The 21,716-nt window shown below is 33.0% G+C and overlaps 1 protein-coding gene across 5 annotated transcripts in view; it reads right to left on the bottom strand.

Moving 5' to 3' along the window:
* LOC126750245 (zinc finger protein 131) overlaps positions 1 to 21,716 on the bottom strand; it is a 58,963-nt gene that overhangs the window by 6,075 nt on the left and 31,172 nt on the right. For 3 of the 5 annotated variants that reach the window (XM_050459796.1, XM_050459795.1, XM_050459797.1), the window contains exons 2-6: positions 15,106 to 15,255; positions 9,308 to 9,716; positions 4,140 to 4,356; positions 386 to 568; positions 174 to 322 (exon numbers count right to left, since the gene is read on the bottom strand). In XM_050459796.1, the coding sequence (XP_050315753.1) occupies positions 174 to 322; positions 386 to 568; positions 4,140 to 4,356; positions 9,308 to 9,716; positions 15,106 to 15,140 (993 nt within the window). In that variant the 5' untranslated portion in view covers positions 15,141 to 15,255. Of the gene's footprint in view, positions 1 to 173; positions 323 to 385; positions 569 to 4,139; positions 4,357 to 9,307; positions 9,717 to 15,105; positions 15,256 to 15,479; positions 15,689 to 21,716 lie in introns of those variants that run through there. The other 2 variants (XM_050459798.1, XM_050459794.1) reach the window with 2 other exon arrangements.

The raw sequence follows: 21,716 nt of genomic DNA, 5'->3' as shown, positions 1-21,716 counted from the left end.
ATTTTCTGTACTTAAATGGTCTTTTTCGAATATGGATTACTATTAAACGGCTATATGATTACTATTAAAAATATGTGATTTAAAAGACGCCTTTTTACCTTTAAGTCTAAACTTTGTTTAAAACTCTTTGCCACTACATTAAGTAAAAATTAATAAAATACAGTTTAGCTTACTTTTCTAGCCATGTAGAACCTGATCGTGGAAATGGGAATATTGTACTGATCCGAAACCGTTTGGAAAGTCTGACCTCTGGTGATACACTCGGCCGCCCTTCTGAGCTCCTCGTCCGAACGTCTGATCCGTTTGTTAATACTCGAATTATCTACAAAAACAAACAGTTAATACCATAAAAGTATTAAGTATATTTTTTATATTATTATCTTACTCATATTTCCGGGGGTACCATCATAATGACAAGAAACGTTAGCGATAGCAAAAGTGTCGGGCGTGCGTATTTCGTGCGTATCTCCGGTGTTAACGGGTCCGTCCTCTTCCATCAGTTCCTGGTCCATCAACGATTCGTTGTCGCCTTCGAAAAAGGTGTCATCTTCTCCCTCAGCATCATCTTCTGAAAAGCGCATACACTAATTACCAACAGGAACGGAATGAAAACCGTCAAATTAACATCAAATTAAATCTATATTCTTGTCACGATTAAATAAATATTATTTGGAGGAACTATTAAACTGTTAAATCATCGGCAGTAAAAACTTATTGTCCATAAAGTTGGAGTCTGTTCCTATTTCTGAATCGTAATTTACACAATATTTAAATATTATATATAATATATAATACAATAAACATGACAACACATGCAACCACATTTATTAATTATGGTTTATTTATTCCTTGGGAACGCATCTACCATATGCCGGATATTAATGATAAAGTGCAATTTAAATGTGAATAAAGGGTGTCCCAATAAGAGCGCACGTTTTAATTGATAAATAAAAGTCATAATTTATTTTAAACTGAGTGTTATTTATATTTTAATGTAAAACTAATACACTGCAATTAAACGTGAAAAATATAATCTGGCAAATGGCCGCCTCGACTTTCGTGACAGACTCTTATTCGTTTTGAGAAATTTTCAATTACATTTTCACATAATTGCGGCCCAATTTCGCTAAAATACGTCTAAACTGTGGAATTGTTGTTGGGTTATTAGCGTATACGAGGGATTTTAAAAAACCCCAAAGAAAAAAGTCACAAGGCGTTAAATCGCCTGATCTTGCGGGCCAGTTCTGGTCTCCATTCCGTGAAATGACACGACCGGGAAACTTTCTTTGTAACAATTGAATTGCTTCACGTGTAGTGTGACATGTCGCACCATCCTATTGATACCACATACCGCCCGTATCCATACCATCCAATTGAGGCCATAAAAACTCAGTGAGCATATTACGATAGCGTTCGCTGTTCACGATAACTGCATTTTCAGCCTCGTCCTCGAAGAAGTAAGGTCCAATTACTCCACCTATCCAAAGTCCGCACCAAACAGTGACTCTTAATGCATTTTCTTCTCGTGAATGACTCTAAGATTTTCTTCGCCCCAAATTCGGCAATTTTGTTTATTAACAAAGCGATTAAGGTGAAAGTGTGCCTCATAGGTAAACAAATTTTTTTTCGAAAAATCGACATCCATTTGTTGTTTTTGCAATACCCAAGAAGAAAATGTACGGCGCGTCACATAGTCCACTGGCTTTAATTCTTGGGTCAATTGAATCTTATAGGCATGTAAATGAAGATCTTTTGTTAGAATTCGGTGGGTAGTGCTCTTTGAAATATGCAACTGCTGTGCACGATGACGGATAGATGTTCCCGGATTCTCGCCAACACTTTCACGCACTGCGGCAATATTTTCAACAGAACGGGTAGTACGGTGACGCACTGGTGTTTTTACATCCACGACAGAACCATTTTGTTCAAATTTATCAATTAGTCTTTGGACGGTCGTGTGATTTGGTGCATCGTGTCGACCAAAAATGTCCCGCAATTTACGAACTGTTTCCGCAAAACATTCTCCATATTTGCAGTGTGTTTTAACAATAATAATTCGTTGTTCGACCGTATATCGTTCCATGGCTACCAATCGCAAACTGTTTACATTATTCTTTTCAGTTTTTTTTTGACGTACTGCGATAAAAAAAAATGCTGCGCAATTCAAAACATGCGTTCCTATTAAGACACCCTTTATATTTCTTTTAATATCCATGCTGCAATTAAAACAAAAAAAAATAAAGAAAAAAAGCATTTTCTCCTTGGGTCATATACTACAAAGAATTAGGAGACTACTCAAAACACGCTATAATAAGAGAAAAAAAATTTTTTTTACTCAGCTCTCAAATAATAAAGGCAGATATGCAGCAAAAATACATTTAACAAGTAGGGAAGCTATAGAATTGTATAGAAATAATGTAATAAATAAATTAACCATTAACTTTTCAATTTCTTGATGAAAGTCATTTTATCAAATTAGTTTCTTCAATAAAATCTTATGCGGTAGGATTCGACCGAATTTCAATTCAGTATATTAAACTGTGTTCATATTTTTGCCTTAATCCTTTGATACATATTATTAATGAATGCATCCTTCAACTAAAATATCAAAATGTATGAAAAATGGCAACTCTAAAACCCACAGAAGATATTTCTGTACCAAAAGAGTATAAAGACTTGAGGTCTGTTAGCATTCTGTCGCAGTATCAAAAATCTTTAAAAAAATTCCTCTATAATCAACTTTCCCATTTTCTGAGTAAAACTATCGTGAGTGGCGTGATTTTTGGTGATTTTTTCTTCTTTTGTTGGACACATCGATTAGTAATGTGCGTCTGCAATGAAAATTTTCTACAAAGAGCACCTGAAGTAGAAACTATGGCATCAACATTAATGTTTTTAAATGGAACACCTGACATTTGACAATTCTACTTCAATTTATTTGCCGAAGAAAAAAAAACAAAATGTCAATTACTTAATATGCATTGTTTATTTCCTAGCAAATAGGTATGTATCTCGATTTTAAGAAAACTGATACATCACCTCACTTTAAATAAAAAAGGACTTATATGACATTATTTTAATTTAAACAGAAAATAATTTTAGTTGTACCTGAAAAATTGCTTATGTAAAAAAAATTATTTAAATACAATCGTTATTTATCTCCAAAACAATATTTACTCTGTGACAGTCTCATTTTGACCTTTGACGACGGTGATATAATGTACGATAGCTCTCTCTCCGCATATATTTGAAAAAATATACAAAATTCCGATACGAGATTTTAGTTTATTTTTTTAGTAGGAATCATATAACATCCTATCATAATGATAATAATTTATAAAATATGAATATTTATAACTTTATATATCGTATAATAAAAAATCCTCGACCCACCAGCCTCAGAAGACAAATTGAAGTGTTCCAACATGCATAATGATGATTTTATGGTACCAGTCCATGGAACTGCAGTTTTTCGGTGCTCTTTTAAATATGTAGTTACTGGAATGTCGAACGGACTTAAAAACAATATTAAACAATTACCCATGAAAGATTTTTTCAAAAGGGTTTGTCAATGTAATATTTTATTTTTGTTTCTAAATTTTTACTTATTTTATTCTTTTTTTCCTCTAGATTTAGAGTAAAAACCGACATTTCGTATTATCGGGTGGAGTTGTGTTGGTTCTTGTTTCGCCTTCTTCTTGTGTCCATCTGTTAGATCGCTTCTGCCCTGCATTTGACCTATTGAGTTAGAAATTGATGCATTTTTCTTAAATTTAAGTTTAAATTAATTCTAGTCTAAGGGCCTTCTCATCCATGCTATGCGTACACTTAGCATGAAGTAATGGTTTATATAATCGAGAGGTAGTCTTATTTGTTAACCAATAATAAAAATAAATATTGTGTTATTTCATGTAACATGTTATATGTAATTGTAATATAGATTGTGATAAATAAAGCCAATTTGAATTTAAATCAACCTGTTCCCAGGAGCTTTTATTTATCGACCCTTGATCTCATATCTTTTTACTTTTTCTTCCTACCTCACTTTATTATATACGATAAAGGAAGTGCCTAAAATTATGAAATAAAACTACCAACTTAATAGAAAATTAAAGTTTCAGTAGTCATAGATACTATACCTTTGATTTGTAGCATTCCGTCATTACTGTCGCATTCGGAGGAGTCGGGTGCGGCGCCGCATTCTGACGTCACATCAGCCGCCGCGGCGTTCACTTCCTTCTTTACCACCCCGCCGTCGGTTTTTGGCATGGTTACTTGGCTCGGTTGCGGTTGGTTGTCCTTGATGCCGGTTGGGGTCGATGTGGTGGGGAGCTGAGAGGGCGGTTTAGGTTGAATCTGTTGTTTTATTAAATTAAATAAATAAAGGGAAGCTTTTAAATATAGATAATAATTGTCTACAAAGAGAAAATATTCCAAAACAATGGAAAAAAGAATTATTCTTCCTCTTTTTGAGATCTGGCAAAAACCCTTTGCTAGCAGACAGCTATAAGGCGATCTCACTAAACTCATGCATTAGAAAAACTCTGGAATCAATAATAAAAGTTAGATTGGAATACTATTTCGAAAATAAAAAACTATTATCAAACTTTTAGATCGAGTTTATAAAGGGAAGAGGCTGCAACAAATGTCTAGCCTCATCTCACTAGGACAGTGCAACAAAACTTCCATAAAAAAAGATACACTATCGTTTTTTTTTCATATTTTTGGATCTAAAAGCGGCATGTGATAAAGTAAAGTTATTAAAATGATATGATACTTTGATCTCCTTAAAGGTTCACATAGAAATAGACAATTTAATATTCCGAATAATTTGTAATAGAGAGGAGCACATTCCTAGATGACGATAATAGGATCAATAAGAACCAAAATGCTAAAATAAAGTATAATGGACGGCAAATCTACTAGGTAACCAAATACATAGAGACCTTACATTGTGGCCCAAAGAGGCATAAACATCATGAAAAAAAAAGCAAAATTAAATAAAAATAAAAATTATCATTTGTACCGCACTATGAGGTTATTGTGTCAGGATGTTTGGATTTATAGTACGTTCTACCAAAGATTTTCAGCAGACAGACGCTTTCAAATTACTATTTAATTGCAAAGCAAACTAATAGACGAAGGGACCTGTTTACTTCACAATCTTTATTTCAAGAATCCCGACGCGTTTCGGTTGTTAAACCCTTGTCAAGGGAAAAATGATATTATCACAAAATGTCCATAAAAAGGTTAAAAAACGGCACACACATAACATTACAATACATCAATCTAAAAACATCTTATCACACCTATTATTTTGCTTTGCATAATGGTACTTCACCCTGGAGAAATGTATACCATATCTTACTATCTTACTATTTAATTCTTAGGTTAGTTCTAAATTTGAGTATGCCGCTATTGTATGGTCCCCTGGTTATGCTGTTATCTTGTTCAGAGAATATTCAACCAACATTTTTAAAATATTTATCTAAGTTTTAAACACTATGGCGTGTATCATTTACAAGGCTGTTGCAATGACGAACTTCTGGCAATATTTAATTATGATTCACTTACGAAGCGTAGAAGGTTTGCGCAACTAGTATTTTCGTTTAAACTAATCAATGACACAGTAGATTTCCCAGATTTACTGGAAAAACTTAATTTTGCTTTACCATATTTGAATTCTCGTCTCATAAATTTGTTTTACTTACAGAAGACTCGTACGTCGTAATATTCTAAGATTTTCAGCTGTTTATTTAATATTTAACCTACATAATTCTAAGTCAAAGTATGCCGATCTTTTGACAGATATTGCAGAAAGGTTATATAATATTTGAAACTATAGGTACAAAATTTTTCTGTATAATTTTAAATTGGTAGCAATATAGCTGTTACTGTTAAGTTATATTATAAGTATTTATCCTGTTGTCGATCTTTTGTACAATTTTTAGTATTTATTTACCTCACAATTGGGTTTATTACCTGTAAGGTGGTTTGATTTGGTAAATAAATAAATAAATGAAATCACAAGAGTGTGGGAGGAGATCCTTTCACCCTTTCACAATTATACAAGTATATATTCAGATTATCGCTGTCAGATAATATGTCCACTAACCAAAGATAACAGGAACCAATTAAATCAAGTCCAGGTGCTAAGAACAGTACTGGGATACATGAGATTAGCCCCAAAAACCTTTTATTGGATGAAAGTAGTGATACAGCCTTAGAGTACAGGCGAATATGGCTATCAAATAAAATAGGTAGAAACACTTGGGTTTTCTACACGACAAAGAAAGGGATCTACGAACTTAGCAATAGCATAAGGGGAATTAGAAGTCTTTGAAGAAAACAGAAAAATAGTCCAACTTACTCTCTTTTAATTATAACTTTAAATACCAAATGATGAAAATTCCAGTTAGGCATTAAAAACGGAAGAGGACAAATTTATATATTCTACGGAAATCTCTAGAAATCAAAAACACTAAGATAGCCGGATATCATCACATATACACACATGGTCTAGACAAGAAAACAGGAAAAGAGGGATTTAGAAAACAGGGTCTCCAGGAAAAGTCCAATTATTTATCAACATTGTCAAAGGATGTAAGAATATGCACAGCTGAGATCGCAGCTATCCATAATGTAAGAAGTTTCTGCCTAAAATATGACATAAAGAAGTGGATAAATTTGAGCTATTCATAAAGTGTCATTAACAAATTAAATCCCACAAAGGCAGGGCCAAATCTAGAACACATCACCTTCGTAACTAAGCAAATAATAATAATTGATGCAAATGACAACGACTTTAATATCGAATTAGCTTGGGTACCAGGACATTCAAATATAAACGGAAATGAGACAGCAGACAGATTGGCAAACATAGAAAGAATATGTAACGTAGCATATCCCAAAACTATGGATATACAGGATTAGTTACCACTTATAAAGGAAAAACATTGGAATAAATGGAATAATTTTTGGAAAACGACTCTGCAAGCGGAAGGTTAACGCTACATTGCTGCTGCAACCTACCAAGGAAACAAAACTTGGTTTTGTACAATACAATACCAAGAAAGAGAGTAACACAATAACAAAAATAATAAGGTTAAGAAGTGAACATTGCACATCACCAGATCTACTAAAGTTATAAACAGCAATTAAGTAAACATTTTATGGACCATATCTGGCCTCCGAAGGTTTAAATTCAGATAATATACTATCAATTAATTATATTGGAATATGTATTATATATTTAAAAACAAATACCATCTTATATAAACATTATATCACTATCTAAACCTGAGTCGTTTCGGGATCTAAGACGGAAATTCGATGGTAAATTGTTTTAATAACAGGCACAATCCCGAAGTTGAACCACGAAGTTCTTTTGTGACATTTAAATGCTTCTATTCTTTTATTAGGTTTAACCAGGAGTATGCCTTTATTGTTTGATATTCTGAAGACAACATACATATGGAGAATCTTGAGAGGGTTCAAACCACGTTTCTTTCTTTCTGTTCTACTTAAAACTCTGCAAAGATATCAGAAAATAATTTACTTCAAAATGAATATATTTTTCTCAAGTATTTCTAACAAAATTACTTAATTAATCAATTTGAATTTTCACAGTTCTTAAAAAAATCATGTAGTAGTCTGATGGACCACATTATACTCAAGGAAAAAAGCCAGTATTAAAACACACATTTATCATGTATTAGAGATTCATTTGGAGACTTTCTGGCACATTTCTGCTTTAAAATTATCACAAAAATTGTTAAAATATTCTGAAATTTGTCTTCTATTTTTTGACCAGTAAGAGTAATAATATTTTAATTTGTATCTTTTTTTAAATACGGCGGTGTGTGTTTTTGTTGGAATGTTCATAGATATTTCCGAACATTCATAGCACGTTCATACAATATATTAGGGTAATAAATGGTGGGCCATCTATTGGTCCGATTTTGACATCCTGTCGATAGTGACGCTGTCAACTTTAGCGTCATATTTTATTGATTATAGGTTAGTTCTAACCTTCCGCTAAAAAAATATGAATCGGTTTTCTTTAGAAGAACGCTTTGAGGTACTGAAAATATGAGGTCGGTGTCTCATGAGTGAAACAGTGCGAAAATTGCGTACAAAATTTGAAAGAAATGGGCGTGCTTTTGGAAAATTGGTGCGTAAAGTTCGTTAAACTGCGATGCTGGTCGATGCCAGACGTGTGCCGCATACACGTCCGGTGAGTACAGCTGAAGCAATCGCTGCAGTGACCGAAAGTGTTCGTCAAAACCCCAGAACATCGACCCGGCGCAGAAGTCAACAAGTGGCCATTTCACGAACCACTCTAAGGAGGATTTTGCACAAAGATCTCCGTATGCATCCAACTTATTCAGGAATTGAAATCGAATGACCTTCCACAACGTTTACGCTTCGCAGAGTGGGCTTTAAATGAGTTGAACGATGACCCAAATTTCGGACGAAAAATCATCTTTTCTGACGAACCGCATTTTCACCTAGGCGGCTACGTTAACAAACAAAATTGCAGAATTTGGGGAACGGACAATCCACATGTCGTCGTACAGAAGCCAATGCATCCAGCCCGAGTCACTGTGTGGTGTGGATTTTGGAGTGATTAATGGCGTGATTGGTCATTCCTTTTTCGAAAATGCGGCAGGTCGCGCCGTGACAATCCATGGTGAACCGTGAACGTTATCGTAACATGATAACTGACTTCTTGTGGCAATAATTGGAAGATATCAATCTCGACGAATTATGATTTCAACAAGATGGCGCAACTTGTCATACCGCCGGGCGTAGCATCAACCTTCTGCGCACAAAATTCAACAAACATGTGATTAGCCGTTTCGGCGATGTCCATTGGCCTGCTCGCAGCTGCAATTTACGCCGTTAGACTTTTTTCTGTAGGGTGCATTGAAGGGTGCAGTTTATGGCAACAATCCCCAAACAATTGATCACTTGAAACAGAATATTCGTGCCGCAATTGCCCAAATTGACCAGGAAACAGTGGACAAAGTGCTTGAAAATTGGTGTTCCAGGATGACCTACTACCGAGCCAACATTTGAATGAAATCATTTTCCATAGTTAATCGGAAGAAACACTGTATCAAATAAAGCGAAATTCATTCAAAAAAAATCAACTTTTGTCTATTTAATAATCTAATCAAAATGGGACCAATAGATGGCCCACTATGGCACTCAATGGTCGATATATTATGTACTATCGTATTCTACACCTGATTCAACTTCCTATACCATTAATTAGGAAAATAATTAATTAATTAAATCTTACCGGTGGATGAACTGTAGATCCTGGAGTGGCCGGAGGAGGACTCTTCACCATATTCCCAAAATAAGCCGGATTAAGTAACTGATCCGAACCGCACAGCCCTCTGATCTGTAAGGCCTCCGCCGATTTCAGTAACGAAGGAAGATCGTCCTGGGTCACGTTCACCTCCCCCTTGTACATAAAATCCACCAAAGACTGCATCTCTTGGAACTTCATGTCTTTCATGAAGATGATCGGATGCTGACAGGGATTGTCCAGAAGAAGTTTCTCGAAGTACGTCGAACACGCGGAGAGCACCACCTTGTGACACTTGAGCATCTCGTTTTCGCATGCCAGGGTGACGTCGACGAAATGCTCGGATGTGAGGAGTTTCGGGAAGGCGTTTTGGAGATTCGATTGGTAACTGTTCCACCTAAAGAAGAATTGATCATGTAAGGGTGTAATAATAACGGTTATTAATTCCCAATACAATTAACAATTAGAAAGCTTCATGGTAATTTAATTTTTACATTCAGAATTCTTTATAGTTATTTGGGCTGTGATCTAAACGAACTATTTGAAAGAAATCGTCATATTAGACTTCGCAGTCACACTTTGAAATTAAAAAACAGATGTATAAAACAAAAACATGTCAAATGTTTTTGACATCTAATAGACTATGGAGTCGATGTGTGGAATTCGTTACCCGTAGATGTCATAACTGCTCCTTCTGTAAACTGTTCAAAATCGTCTGGACAAATTGGACATGTTAAGTGTTTAAATTTGGAAGCTGACATTTGAACATTTATTAAAATATATTGTAATGCCTACTTAGTTCATAGAGCTATACAGAATGTAAATTTTTGGCTTTTATCTAATAAAATAATAATAACAATTCAATATTTACATTGCTGTAAAAGAAATAGTAATAATATAATTGTGCAGGATTAAATGGCTTATTTTTCAGCATCCTAGCAATTAAGTAGGGGCTGTTGAAGCCACGAAGTAAACTGTTTATTTATTTTTGTTTTTTTTTCTAATCTCATATATAATGATTTAGACATCGAAAGAAAAGAAGGCGGAAAGAAGAGATGACACTATAAATGCAGCGCTACGTCACATATTGTGTATTCAAATAGGTTACATGTTTTTTAACAAAAAATTTGTTTCCAAGTTGAATTTTTAAATGAGCTTTTTAAATGACAATGTTAAATCACTAATTTTATACTTATTTATTAGCTTGGCAGCATTGTAGGAAAAAGATGATTTAAAAATGTCCTTATGATGTCTTGGAATGTCAACAAGATATCTTTGTCTTAGGCTTACATGATGTGCTGAAGTTCTTAGTTTAATTTTATTAAAGAGGCAGTAAGGAGGGCGATTTTTTTTAAATTTTATAATAAAAAGAAACTGAATGTAGCTTTCTACGTGTTACCATATTTAACCATTTTACATCTTCGAGCTTATAAGTAAGTTGCGTCTTCGTATACCATAAATAAATGTTAGACATAAGTTTTGAACAAGTTGAATTCAACGTTTTATTTTATTGTCAAGGCATGGGCTATAAATTGACAAAAGTTAAAGTGAGATAAGACTAAGGATTCGCATAATGTTTTTTTGGTTGTTTGATTAAAAAACAGCGCATTGTACATACGATGTTTAGACTTTCCTTCAGAGAAACTTGACGTGGTACTTTTAAAAAAGCAGAAATCCTAACTATAAATAACATCTATATCTTGGAGTACATAAAAATCTTTCCAACCGTATGAGATCTGGAGATCTTAATTTTTATAAAACTCGAAATGCAGATAAATTATACATCCCTTTTACCCGGTTATCGCAGGTACAGGATGGTTCGGAAATTACATCTCTCAAAATTTTTAATCATCTCCCATGTAGAATAAAGAGAGCTAAGACTTTTCTAACTTTTAAGAAAGGTCTTAGGACCATGTCCTTTTTACTCAATGACAAAGTTCTTTAACTGAAGATTTATTGACTAAATTTAGTTAAATTTGTTTCCTTTCATATCTTGTAATTTTATACTATTTTTAATAGCATTGTAGTTTTTTATTGACAATTCCTATACATTGTTATGATGTCGATGGAAATAAATGATTTTTGATTTGATTGAAATGTCTGTATGGATAAAACATTTTTAGGGTTGAATAGGCCATTTTAAGTTCTGTAGTGACGTGTTCTTTAATTCGTAATTTATGATCTATAATTAGACCCAGGTTTTTTGCACTATCTTTAAGTGTCATCTATTCATTTCCTATTTTTAAGTGTAAATCATTAAGTATATTCGTGCGGTGAAGGTCCCTGGCAAAGACAATTGCTACGGATTTGACTGGATTACTTTTAACTGCGTATGTTTGTCGATTTTTCGTATAAATATTGAAGGTGAAATTTAAATTGAAATCTTCAGTACCAGAAATTAATTGGGTATCATCAGCGTATATATGGTGATCACGGTATTGAAGATATTTGTAGATGTTACAAGTGTAAATAGAGTATAAGAATGCTAAATATGATTTAATTAGCCGTAATGCCATGTCAGACAACCCAATATACTTCAGTACTGCCAACAACAATTCATGGTTTAAAGTGTCAAACGCTTTAGAGTAGTCTAGCATAATAAGAACAGATGCATTATTCAAATCTAATGATTTCAATATTGAATAAGTGACCTCAGCACGAGCTGTCTCACAACTACGCCCCGGTCTAAAACCGGATTGTTTAACGGGTAAAATATTGTTAGAATTTACAAAAGTGACAATCTCCATTACTTTTTCTAAAATCTTGGATAAGCAAGGAAGGATTGCGATTAATCGAAGCTCGCTAAATTCCTTAGGATTGTCACATTTGCCCAATGGACTGACTTTGGCTTACTTCCATGATTCTGGAAATGTACCTGATATCAGTACATTTAACATAACATTTTAACTAACCAAACGAATTATAATTGAAATAAAACAGAATATTGGAGAAATGACTACTGTGGAATATTTCGTGAATTTGATTGCGTAATCACAGGATATTGCTCACACAAAACTCGTGCATTCAGGAAAATTGCTTTAAATCTTTGAGTCAATGAGAATTTATCAGATCAAAGGGTTTTTAATTAGACCATGGCATTGAATGCATGGTCCTACCTTCTTTATATAAATATTTTGGCATATCTAGCTATAACAGGACATTTCACTATACAGTGCTTTGATTTCAAAATGAACCACCCTTAACTTAAAAATCAACATGTCAATCTAGAAATACAGGAGGATCAGTCAATCACCTCCAGCTAACCTAACTCTAACATGTCAAATGGGAATACCATCGTGTGACACATCATTGTAAGCAGCATTAAAATGTCTATACAATAGTGTTAAAAAAATTAAATGGGTTGGCTTGCCAGCGAATACAAAAATTTCTGGGAATAATGGATATTTTATCGACCTCAAATTGTTGTATTTCAAATAGCTACAATAAAAGGCATACAATCTCCTATCCAACCAATCCGAATAAAACAAAATCGGTTGAGGTATAAGCGAATATTAAACAGGAATGCGTGGTAATAATGTATGGTAATGAACAGTTCATTGAGTTCAAATGTATTTTCTTGAAATATGCATCTATTAATTGGGAGAAAATACGTAAAGCTATTTTGCAATTCTTCCCAAAAATTTTTTTGCAGTATAATATTTGTCGTACTTATGAGTAAAATAAAGTATTAAAAAGTAAAATAAAAGTATTTTTTGCAGTACCTAATAGGTACAAAAATAACACTGTAGTAACTAGCATTTTTAATCCGTTTAAAAACCAGTTGATTATTATTGTTAAAATTGTCATTCTGACGCTCAGTGAAAAATTCAGAAGTGCGAATAATTTAAAACGCTACTACATTTATTTTACACTGCACTTTGACAGTTCAGAGTGGCTTAATGAACTGTCTTCAAGAATGCCGATTGGTAGGCGTGGTGCAGTTGAATGGCCCGCGTGGTCGCCAGACTTAACACCACTATATTTTTTCCTTTGGAGGTATTTAAATAGCAAAGTTTATAAAACTTCACCTGAAAATATTAATGATTTAAAGAATCGAACTTTCCAACGTTCGTGAGGAATTTCTAAACAGACTTTATTATTGCCTCCCGAATAACGGCGCACATTTTGAGCACTTTGTAAAATGAATTCTGTGAACTGATTAAATTGTTTACTTTTTAAACACATCAACTACACTGGGCAACAGTGACTCTGCGGCCTAAAACGTTGAAGTCAGTTTTTTATAAGACTAGTATTCTAAATACTAAATCAATATCAGATTTGTAAAATTGGCTCTAATTTTTAAGATAGAGACTAATAACTATTTTACTGAAGAAACCTGAATAAAAATGCCAATATATTTAGAAAAAAAAATTATTGAACTCTTTTTTAAGAATGATACAAAAACTAAAAATATGTATTCTGTTCACTCAAAACACAAAAAAAATTACAAAAAACTTTTCCTGTAGGATTTTCTAGCATGTTTTTGCTTAGAACATTCCCTTACTAAGGACCAGCAGTAGTCTGCCATGATGTGGCTGTCCCATCGATATTGGTATCTTTCTTCTATTATCCTAATATCCTGGTGGAACCGTTCTCCTTGTTCTTCACTGTAATCGCTCGGAAATCTATGACTGTGTAAAAAATCCCATTTAATGCTCATATTAGCTCCTAATCCCTTAAAATTTTGTAGCATTTAAGCAACTAATTCTGGATATTCTGGTGCTATGTCATTTTCCAAAAAATATTTGACTACTAAAACAAAGCTTAGCCATGGTTCAGATTCAATTTTTGTTATATGGTTTATGAATTCAGTAAGAGTGTGTATTTGCGGTTTATCTAAAATATCTGCTTTCAATTTTTCCATACCGAGAGCTGTAAATTTTGGACACGCATATTTAAAACAGTCACCAGTCTTATCAAGAGCTTTGATAAATTGTTTCATTAAGCAAATCTTGATGTGAAGTGGTGGAAGAAGGGTATTCGGCAGTCTCGGCTTGTCAGTGGTTCATGAACCACATATTTTTTTTTCTACCTTCATAGCTTCTCTCAAAGGCCAAATTTTTCTATTCCAATGTTCATTTTTTGCTCGACTATCCCATAGACAAATAAAACAAGGGTATTTAGTATATCCACCTTGCTGGCCCAATAAGATATTCACCATTTTCAAATCGACGCAAACTGACCACTGATGTTGTGCATATAAAATATTTTCTAAAACAGTTTTAATATTTTGGTATTCTTATATTAGTTTGGTAGTATGACCGATTGGAACAGAACCAAATATATTAATTCCATTGTGCAGCAATACACATTTTAGACTTCTTTTTGAGCTATCTATAAAAAGCCTCCAATATTCGGGAAGGCCCATATTAATTAAGAGTTCGAAAACATTGTTACAAAATTCAAGAATACAGTAACGAAGAAGGAAGGATTCAAATCACGAACCAAGTCATTGAGCTCCACAAGACTTACACACGATATTGGGCACCCAATATTTATTCTTCTGTGTAAGTCTTTTCAACAAACTCATAACAAAATTTATATGTGAATACTCAAATTAAAAAAAATCCAATTGTTTCTGATCTTGTCTCCTTTATCTCACGAACGAGAGCCAATCCAAAAAAAGTAAATGCATACTGCGTATGACTAATCTAAGTGTTTATAAAAATAATAACCAAAATTAATGCTGCAGATTTTTTTTATTTTTTTTTGTTCCGCAGTGCTATCTTCATAAGTACTTACTATATACTTATTTCTTCTTAAAAAAAACAGGTTTTTCTTCTTACCTAACACAAAATTGTTGTGGTGGAGTAGTAGCCATTTTGCAGGATCCTTCTAGCAGTCTAAAAGGACAATTTTAAACATCAAACGTTATGTCTTCTAAGATTGCTGGAAAGGGTGACAGAGAGATGGGTTAAAACTTGTAACTGCCAAACCTAAAAAAAAATGAAAAAAAAATTATTTAGTCAACATTTCAGTTTTAAAACGTTATTTTTTGAGATGTATCACCGTATACCCTCAACTAAACTAAATTTTCATATACTAAACAGAAGATTGATAGAATAACCTTTTTTAACAAGTCTAATTATAATACAAAACGTTCCTGGGATATCCGCCTCAATTATACTCTGGAGACATTCGATTAATAATTATTACTTACATTAAAAAACAAAAACATATATCTGTATCCAAAATAACTACACTCTTCCAGCATTTTATAGAGCAAAATATTCTTGGGATGTTGTGTAGGTGTAAATACCTTGAAGTAAATAAGAATAAACCTCAGAATTTACAGTACCGTTTAAAACCCATTATTACGCACCGTGGTTACTAATAAAATTTCATACATTTTTATACTAATATTTAAACGAACGATACGAAATTCTTGTGTGTAAATGCATTACTGACATACTGAGTGAATCAAATTCAATATTTGTGAGGAATGGTACATTACTCTATGTGTATTATACAGAGAAGAGGAACTTTAATCGTAAAATTCTTTGTGCAGATCAGTCTCATTTATTTATATACATTGTGTCCAGTTTTCCACTATGTAGATCTCGAATGAGAAAAAAAATTGAAATGCCGAATTCTAGGTTTCATTCAGTAAAATAAAAAAGTGGCTGTACATGATTGTATTGACAGAATGCTTAATATAAGAAGGTATTCTTCCAATTGATCGTAGGTCAAGTCACGAGGACTCCATTTAAGTAATGAATACAGTTTTCACTATTTTTTGAGGCATATCATTATGATAAAGAAACAGTATGAAAAATGTTTGGAAACCGACTTGATAATACGCAAAAAGCAAAGGATGTATAGTAAGGTATCCTCTAAGGATCAAAGCTGCAATTTAAATCTAATACACATGAGAGTGAATAGTGATTAAAAATGTTCTTATGGTTTTGACGCCCAATGAATTTTTTGTTTAATAAGGAAGATACTTTCTTCGAAGGAAGTATTTTCTCTACAAAATAAAATGCAAATCTTGTTTCAAGAGTGATGCAAAATAGAAAGTATATTCCTTATTCATTCTACGTCCAAAAAGACTTCCTCATTAAAAAATATATTTTCAATAATTCTTAAATTAACCAATTAATCAAGACATGAAGAAAAACGAGACTTTTTCCATTCCTTATAGGGAAATTCCATCAAGAATTAAAGAAACTAGTTATACTGATTTTTCACTTTTTCTTAAAAATTTTATACCAAAAATAAAATAAAATGATATTTATTATAGTAATTATAATAGATAATTATTACCTAATAACTTAACTAACCATAAATATTTCATACATTTTAAATATAGCAAATATAATTGAGAAACATAAATTAGGTACTTATTCTGTAACATCTTAACGGGTGTAACACATTACATTTACATTTGTACTCTAAAGAACTAAAAACTTATTTCTATAAGAAAGAGACCATAGATCATCAAACCATATTCCAATAGTGAGACCACCTATGATAGGTATAACTTCTTACATATTAAAATAGACTTTCCTAAATATACGGAACACAAAACCCAAAACTTTTGAAGCCTTGATTGCTGACATGTAAATTAAAATTTAGTTTTATTTCTCTAAAAAAAACATATTTGCACGTTCAAGGATAAACCTTCCATTAGTAATATATCTTCAACCGAAGAAATAGCCGCATAGAATTTTAGATCATCAGCAAACAATAAAAATGTATTATTTCTGAAGCAAACTATGACATCACAACACCAAATAGTGCACTGATAAGCGTGATCTAGTATTACTTGCTGAACCCTAGAAAAAGTAGGATTTTGACACTAAGAAACCGTACTATGAGAAAAGCCAAATTGGAATAACTTATGCAACAGAATATTGACATCAACTCTGTCACTCTGTCAAAAGCCCTGAAGAAGTCTCTATATAATAATAATAATAATAATAATAATAATAATAATAATAATAATATTAATAATAGACAGTTTATATTTCCTCATAAGATATTACATATCCTCACTCATAGATATAAATAAGTTTACAATATAAATACAAAGAAAAAAAATCCATCAGTGTGTATTAATTCAGCATGTAACTGTAAAGAGGAAATAAAGGTCATGTTTCAGCTACCCTCAGAAGAAGGAGCTGTTAGGACCTTGAATATTACACTTATAATTAAAAAAAAAGTCGTGAACCGCATTATAAACTGTACGAATAGCATGCATACCCTACATCAATAACTAACCGAAAAGAAAAGAAATCTAAATTATCCTAGCTTACTTATTATTTACTAATAGGAGGCAGGAAAGGAGGAACGAGGGGGACAGGTATATTGACTATATTTCTGTTGTAGACTCTTATAGTAGAGAAAAATATACATATAAAAATGTATATTTTCAAACGCCAGATCCAAACACGGAATCCCTACACAAAAGAGAGCAGAACCGATACCAGAGATGTCAGTATTAACAAGAACTAACATAAATCATTTCAATGCATTAAATATTATTTTGTTTAGATGAAAGAACCATTTTTATTGATTTTTTAAAAGCCGATGTAGATTTAGAAAAATCCCAAATTTAGATATAGCCAAATGTCTGCGAATATTTATATTGTAAAAGTCAGTACGATATCTGAGCTTATTATAGAGATAAAGTGGTGCTTTAAATTTCATTTTTTTATTAAAAAAAACATATGGAGTGCAACTCTCGGCTATTTAACATATTAAGCCATTTAAGATCAACTAATTTATGTGATACCCTTTTCCTACGTCTAATTCCACAAATAAACCTTATGCACGAGTTCTGTGATTTTTGAATTCTTGCAGAGTTAGCGCAGTCTAAAAATGGTCCATATACTGTATCTGCATAATTAAAATGGGATAGAATTAATGAGTCGCATACCATTTTTTTTGTTTCTGATGACAAATAAGATCTATGCTTGTAAAGTTTTTTTAGCATTGAAAATCCTTTCTTAAGACAACTTGTAATGTGGTCTGTGAACTTTAGCTTGACGTCTATCATTAGGCCTAGAGTTTTAGTTGAGACATCAAAAGGGATAAGTTCTCCATTAAGAATTAGTTGGACATGATCCAAAACCGCCCTTCTGCTATTATCACCACAAAATAACATTGCCACGCTCTTGGCTGGATTCAATTTAAGAGAAGGATCTGTCGAGACTCTATTTACTAGAGCAAGGTCAGCATTCAAACAAAAATTAGCTCTTTCAATATTACTAGCATTAAATGACAAATATAATAATTGTGTGTCGTCGGCGTAGAGGTGGTATTTACAGAATTACAATTGATCCATAAAAGCCGACGTAAAAATGCTATACAACAAAGGACCCAGAATGCTACCCTGTGGGACGCCAGACCTTACTATTGCCACCCTAGACTTATCTTCTCCAATTAAAACTCGTTGTATTCTATCACTTAAAAAAGATAAAATTAATTTAGTAGCTGTAGTATTAAAACCGAAATAATGTAAAATATTAATCAAAAGTTCGTGATTTAGCATATCAAATGCTTTAGAGTAATCAAGCAGTATTAAAATCATTGCATCCATCACCCTTGTCCAAACTGGCGACAACCTCATCAGTGACGTCAGTAAGAGCGGTAACACAGCTAAATCCCTTTCGAAATCCCGAATGTTTTTGTAATATAATAATCTTATCAGTAACATAGGCGGTAATTTGTTTTTCCATTACTTTTTCCAAGATTTTTGAAAGGGCTGGTAAAATTGAAATTGATCTAAGTTCGCCATAATTTAAGGGATAATTTTTTTTAGGAAGTGGCAAATATCACATCATATATACACACGTTATATATCACATCAACTTATTGTCCTCTCTCCACAGTTTCAAGCAAAGGATCCTAAAACGTAAATTGGTCATGGTAGACTTATCATGACTAAAACTACTATAAAAATATATCTGGTCATAAACCAAACTGTTCATAAGCGAAGGAATGTATACACACAATTATTTTTCCAGATTTAAAGATTGGCATCAAAGAACTGTGCTTCCAATGAGTTGGGAGTACTGCTGAATCTAATGATCCTTCAAAGAGAATAAACAAAGGATAGGTAGTACATACACACTTTCCAAGTCTGATTTTACATCTCAATCTACAATTTCAACAATCTCATTTTACAAAGTCATTATCATGACTTTACATCTAGCTCTCAGTCCTGAGAATACTACATAATAAACTGTACTCTGATTTACATTGAGTATTCCTATGAGCAATTTTTTTGAATTCTGAAATTCTGAAAACCATCTGGGAGAATGAGATGTTTTAAATCTCTTAAAAAGAACAAACAAAGCTATGGCCATATGTATAATATGATTGATGAGAAATCTGAGATTGCTAGATTAATGTCGGATGAACTCAGAACCAAATTTCATTTAATTCCACAGGAATTATTGACTGCAATATCATCATCATTTCTAAAATCTTATGGAATTCCTCAAATTTTCCAGGCTTTCCCCTACTTTATCTAATTTCATTTGAAAATTATAAGCCTTGTGATTAATAGATTCATCTAGACTTCGATTACTTTCTGTAGTAAAAATTGTGAAATTTTAATGAAAAATAGTGGCATATCACTTTTTATTTGAAAGTATTCCCTTGGATACAATTAAAACAAAATCTATACTGAAGTGTTCTTATAATAAGTTTTTAATATACCACACCATTAGATGTTATAGCAAAGAAAATTAAAACAGAGATTTCCTTCCGTGGTTTTGAAAAGAGTATTCTTAAAAAAAATACAGTTTGTCAAACTATTAATAAACCGTGAAATTATATAAAAAGTATTTAAAGTATTGTCGAATTAGGAAGGAGTTTTGAAGAAAGTATTATACAGGGTGATTTTTAAGTTGATACTTTTTTTTAACTGTCTATAGAACTTGGTAAAATATACATTTTTTTCAAATAACTTTTTTCGATACACTCAAAAACAAGGGACATACAGAATAAAAAAAGTGAATATGGGTTTGTTTTTCATCGTCTGTTTATGTTTAGTTTTTGCTCGAATTTTTGTATTATCGATCACGCATTGTACCGGTCAGTTAGTCTTAGACACTTTTGGTTTATTGTTGTTAATTTTAAATTTGCAAATCCTAAAAATGGCACATCGTTATGAAAACAATGAACTTGTGGATATGTTGCTTATTTATGGAGAGTGTCTTCAAAGTGCTGCTGCTGTTTCGGTATTATACGCAGACCGCTTTCCTTTGCGGAATCATCCTACACCCAGAAGTTTCATAAATCTTATTCAACGGGCTAGGGATACTGGAGATTTACGGGAACATCGTGGAGGGCATGCAGGAAGAGAAAGGAGACCTGAAAATGTTCATAGGGAAGAACAAATTTTAAATCTCATTGAAGAAGATCCAACAATAAGTACTCAAATTGTTGCAGGGCAGGTCGGATTAAGTCAAACAAAAGTATGGACAACATTGCGCGAGAATCCTTAATCGAGAATTTAATCTTTTTCAAGTTCAACGTGTCCAAGCGCTACTGCCTGAAGACTTCCCCCGCAGAGTTCAGTTTTGTGAATGGTTCCTACAACAACATGAAAATGATCAACATTTTTCGAACAAAATTATAGCCATGGACGAGGCAACATTTACCCGAACCGGAATTAACAATTTTCGAAATACGCATGTTTGGTCTGTTGATAATCCCCATGCAATTCGCAGAACCAATTTTCAACACCGCTTTTCTGCTAATGTGTGGGCAGGAATTGTGAATTGGATACTTGTTGGACCATTTATCTTACCAGACCGTTCGACGGGCGATGTTTAGTTGGACTTTTTGCAAAATAATCTGCCTGTTCTGTTAGAAGAGGTGCCACTGAATATCAGGCAAGCTATGTGGCTCCTGCAGGATGGAGCACCTGCTCATTTTAGACGAGAAGTGAGCGAATTTTTGGATATAAGTTACCCAAATCGATGGATTAGCCGACATGGACCAGTTGCATGGTCACCAAGGTCGCCAGACCTAAATCCATGTGACTTTTTTTGTGGGGGTATATGAAAAGTTTAGTTTTCAAGACGCCTATCGACACACAAGAAGAACTAATAGCACGTATTGAGCAGGCTGCGGCAACAGTTAGACAAAAACCGATTTCTCTATTGCGTGCCCTTACGGAACAGTGGTTACGTCGAGCAAATCGTTGTGTTGAAGTTAATGGTGATAACTTTGAACAACTTATTTAAATTAGAGAGGACCGTATTGGACTCATTTTATAACATTTTGGCAATGCAATTTTTTTATTTTTCGGTTTTTTGAATAAAGTTATTAAAAAAAAAATGTTTATTTTACCGAGTTCTATACACAGTTAAAAAAAAAGTATCAACTTAAAAATCACCCTGTATAGCAGGAAATTTGAAACCTAAGTATATTTTGTTTATAT

This window comes from Anthonomus grandis, chromosome 2, assembly GCF_022605725.1.
Source record: "Anthonomus grandis grandis chromosome 2, icAntGran1.3, whole genome shotgun sequence".
NCBI lineage: Eukaryota > Metazoa > Arthropoda > Insecta > Coleoptera > Curculionidae > Anthonomus > Anthonomus grandis.
This window is presented reverse-complemented; position numbering and strand designations above follow the sequence as displayed.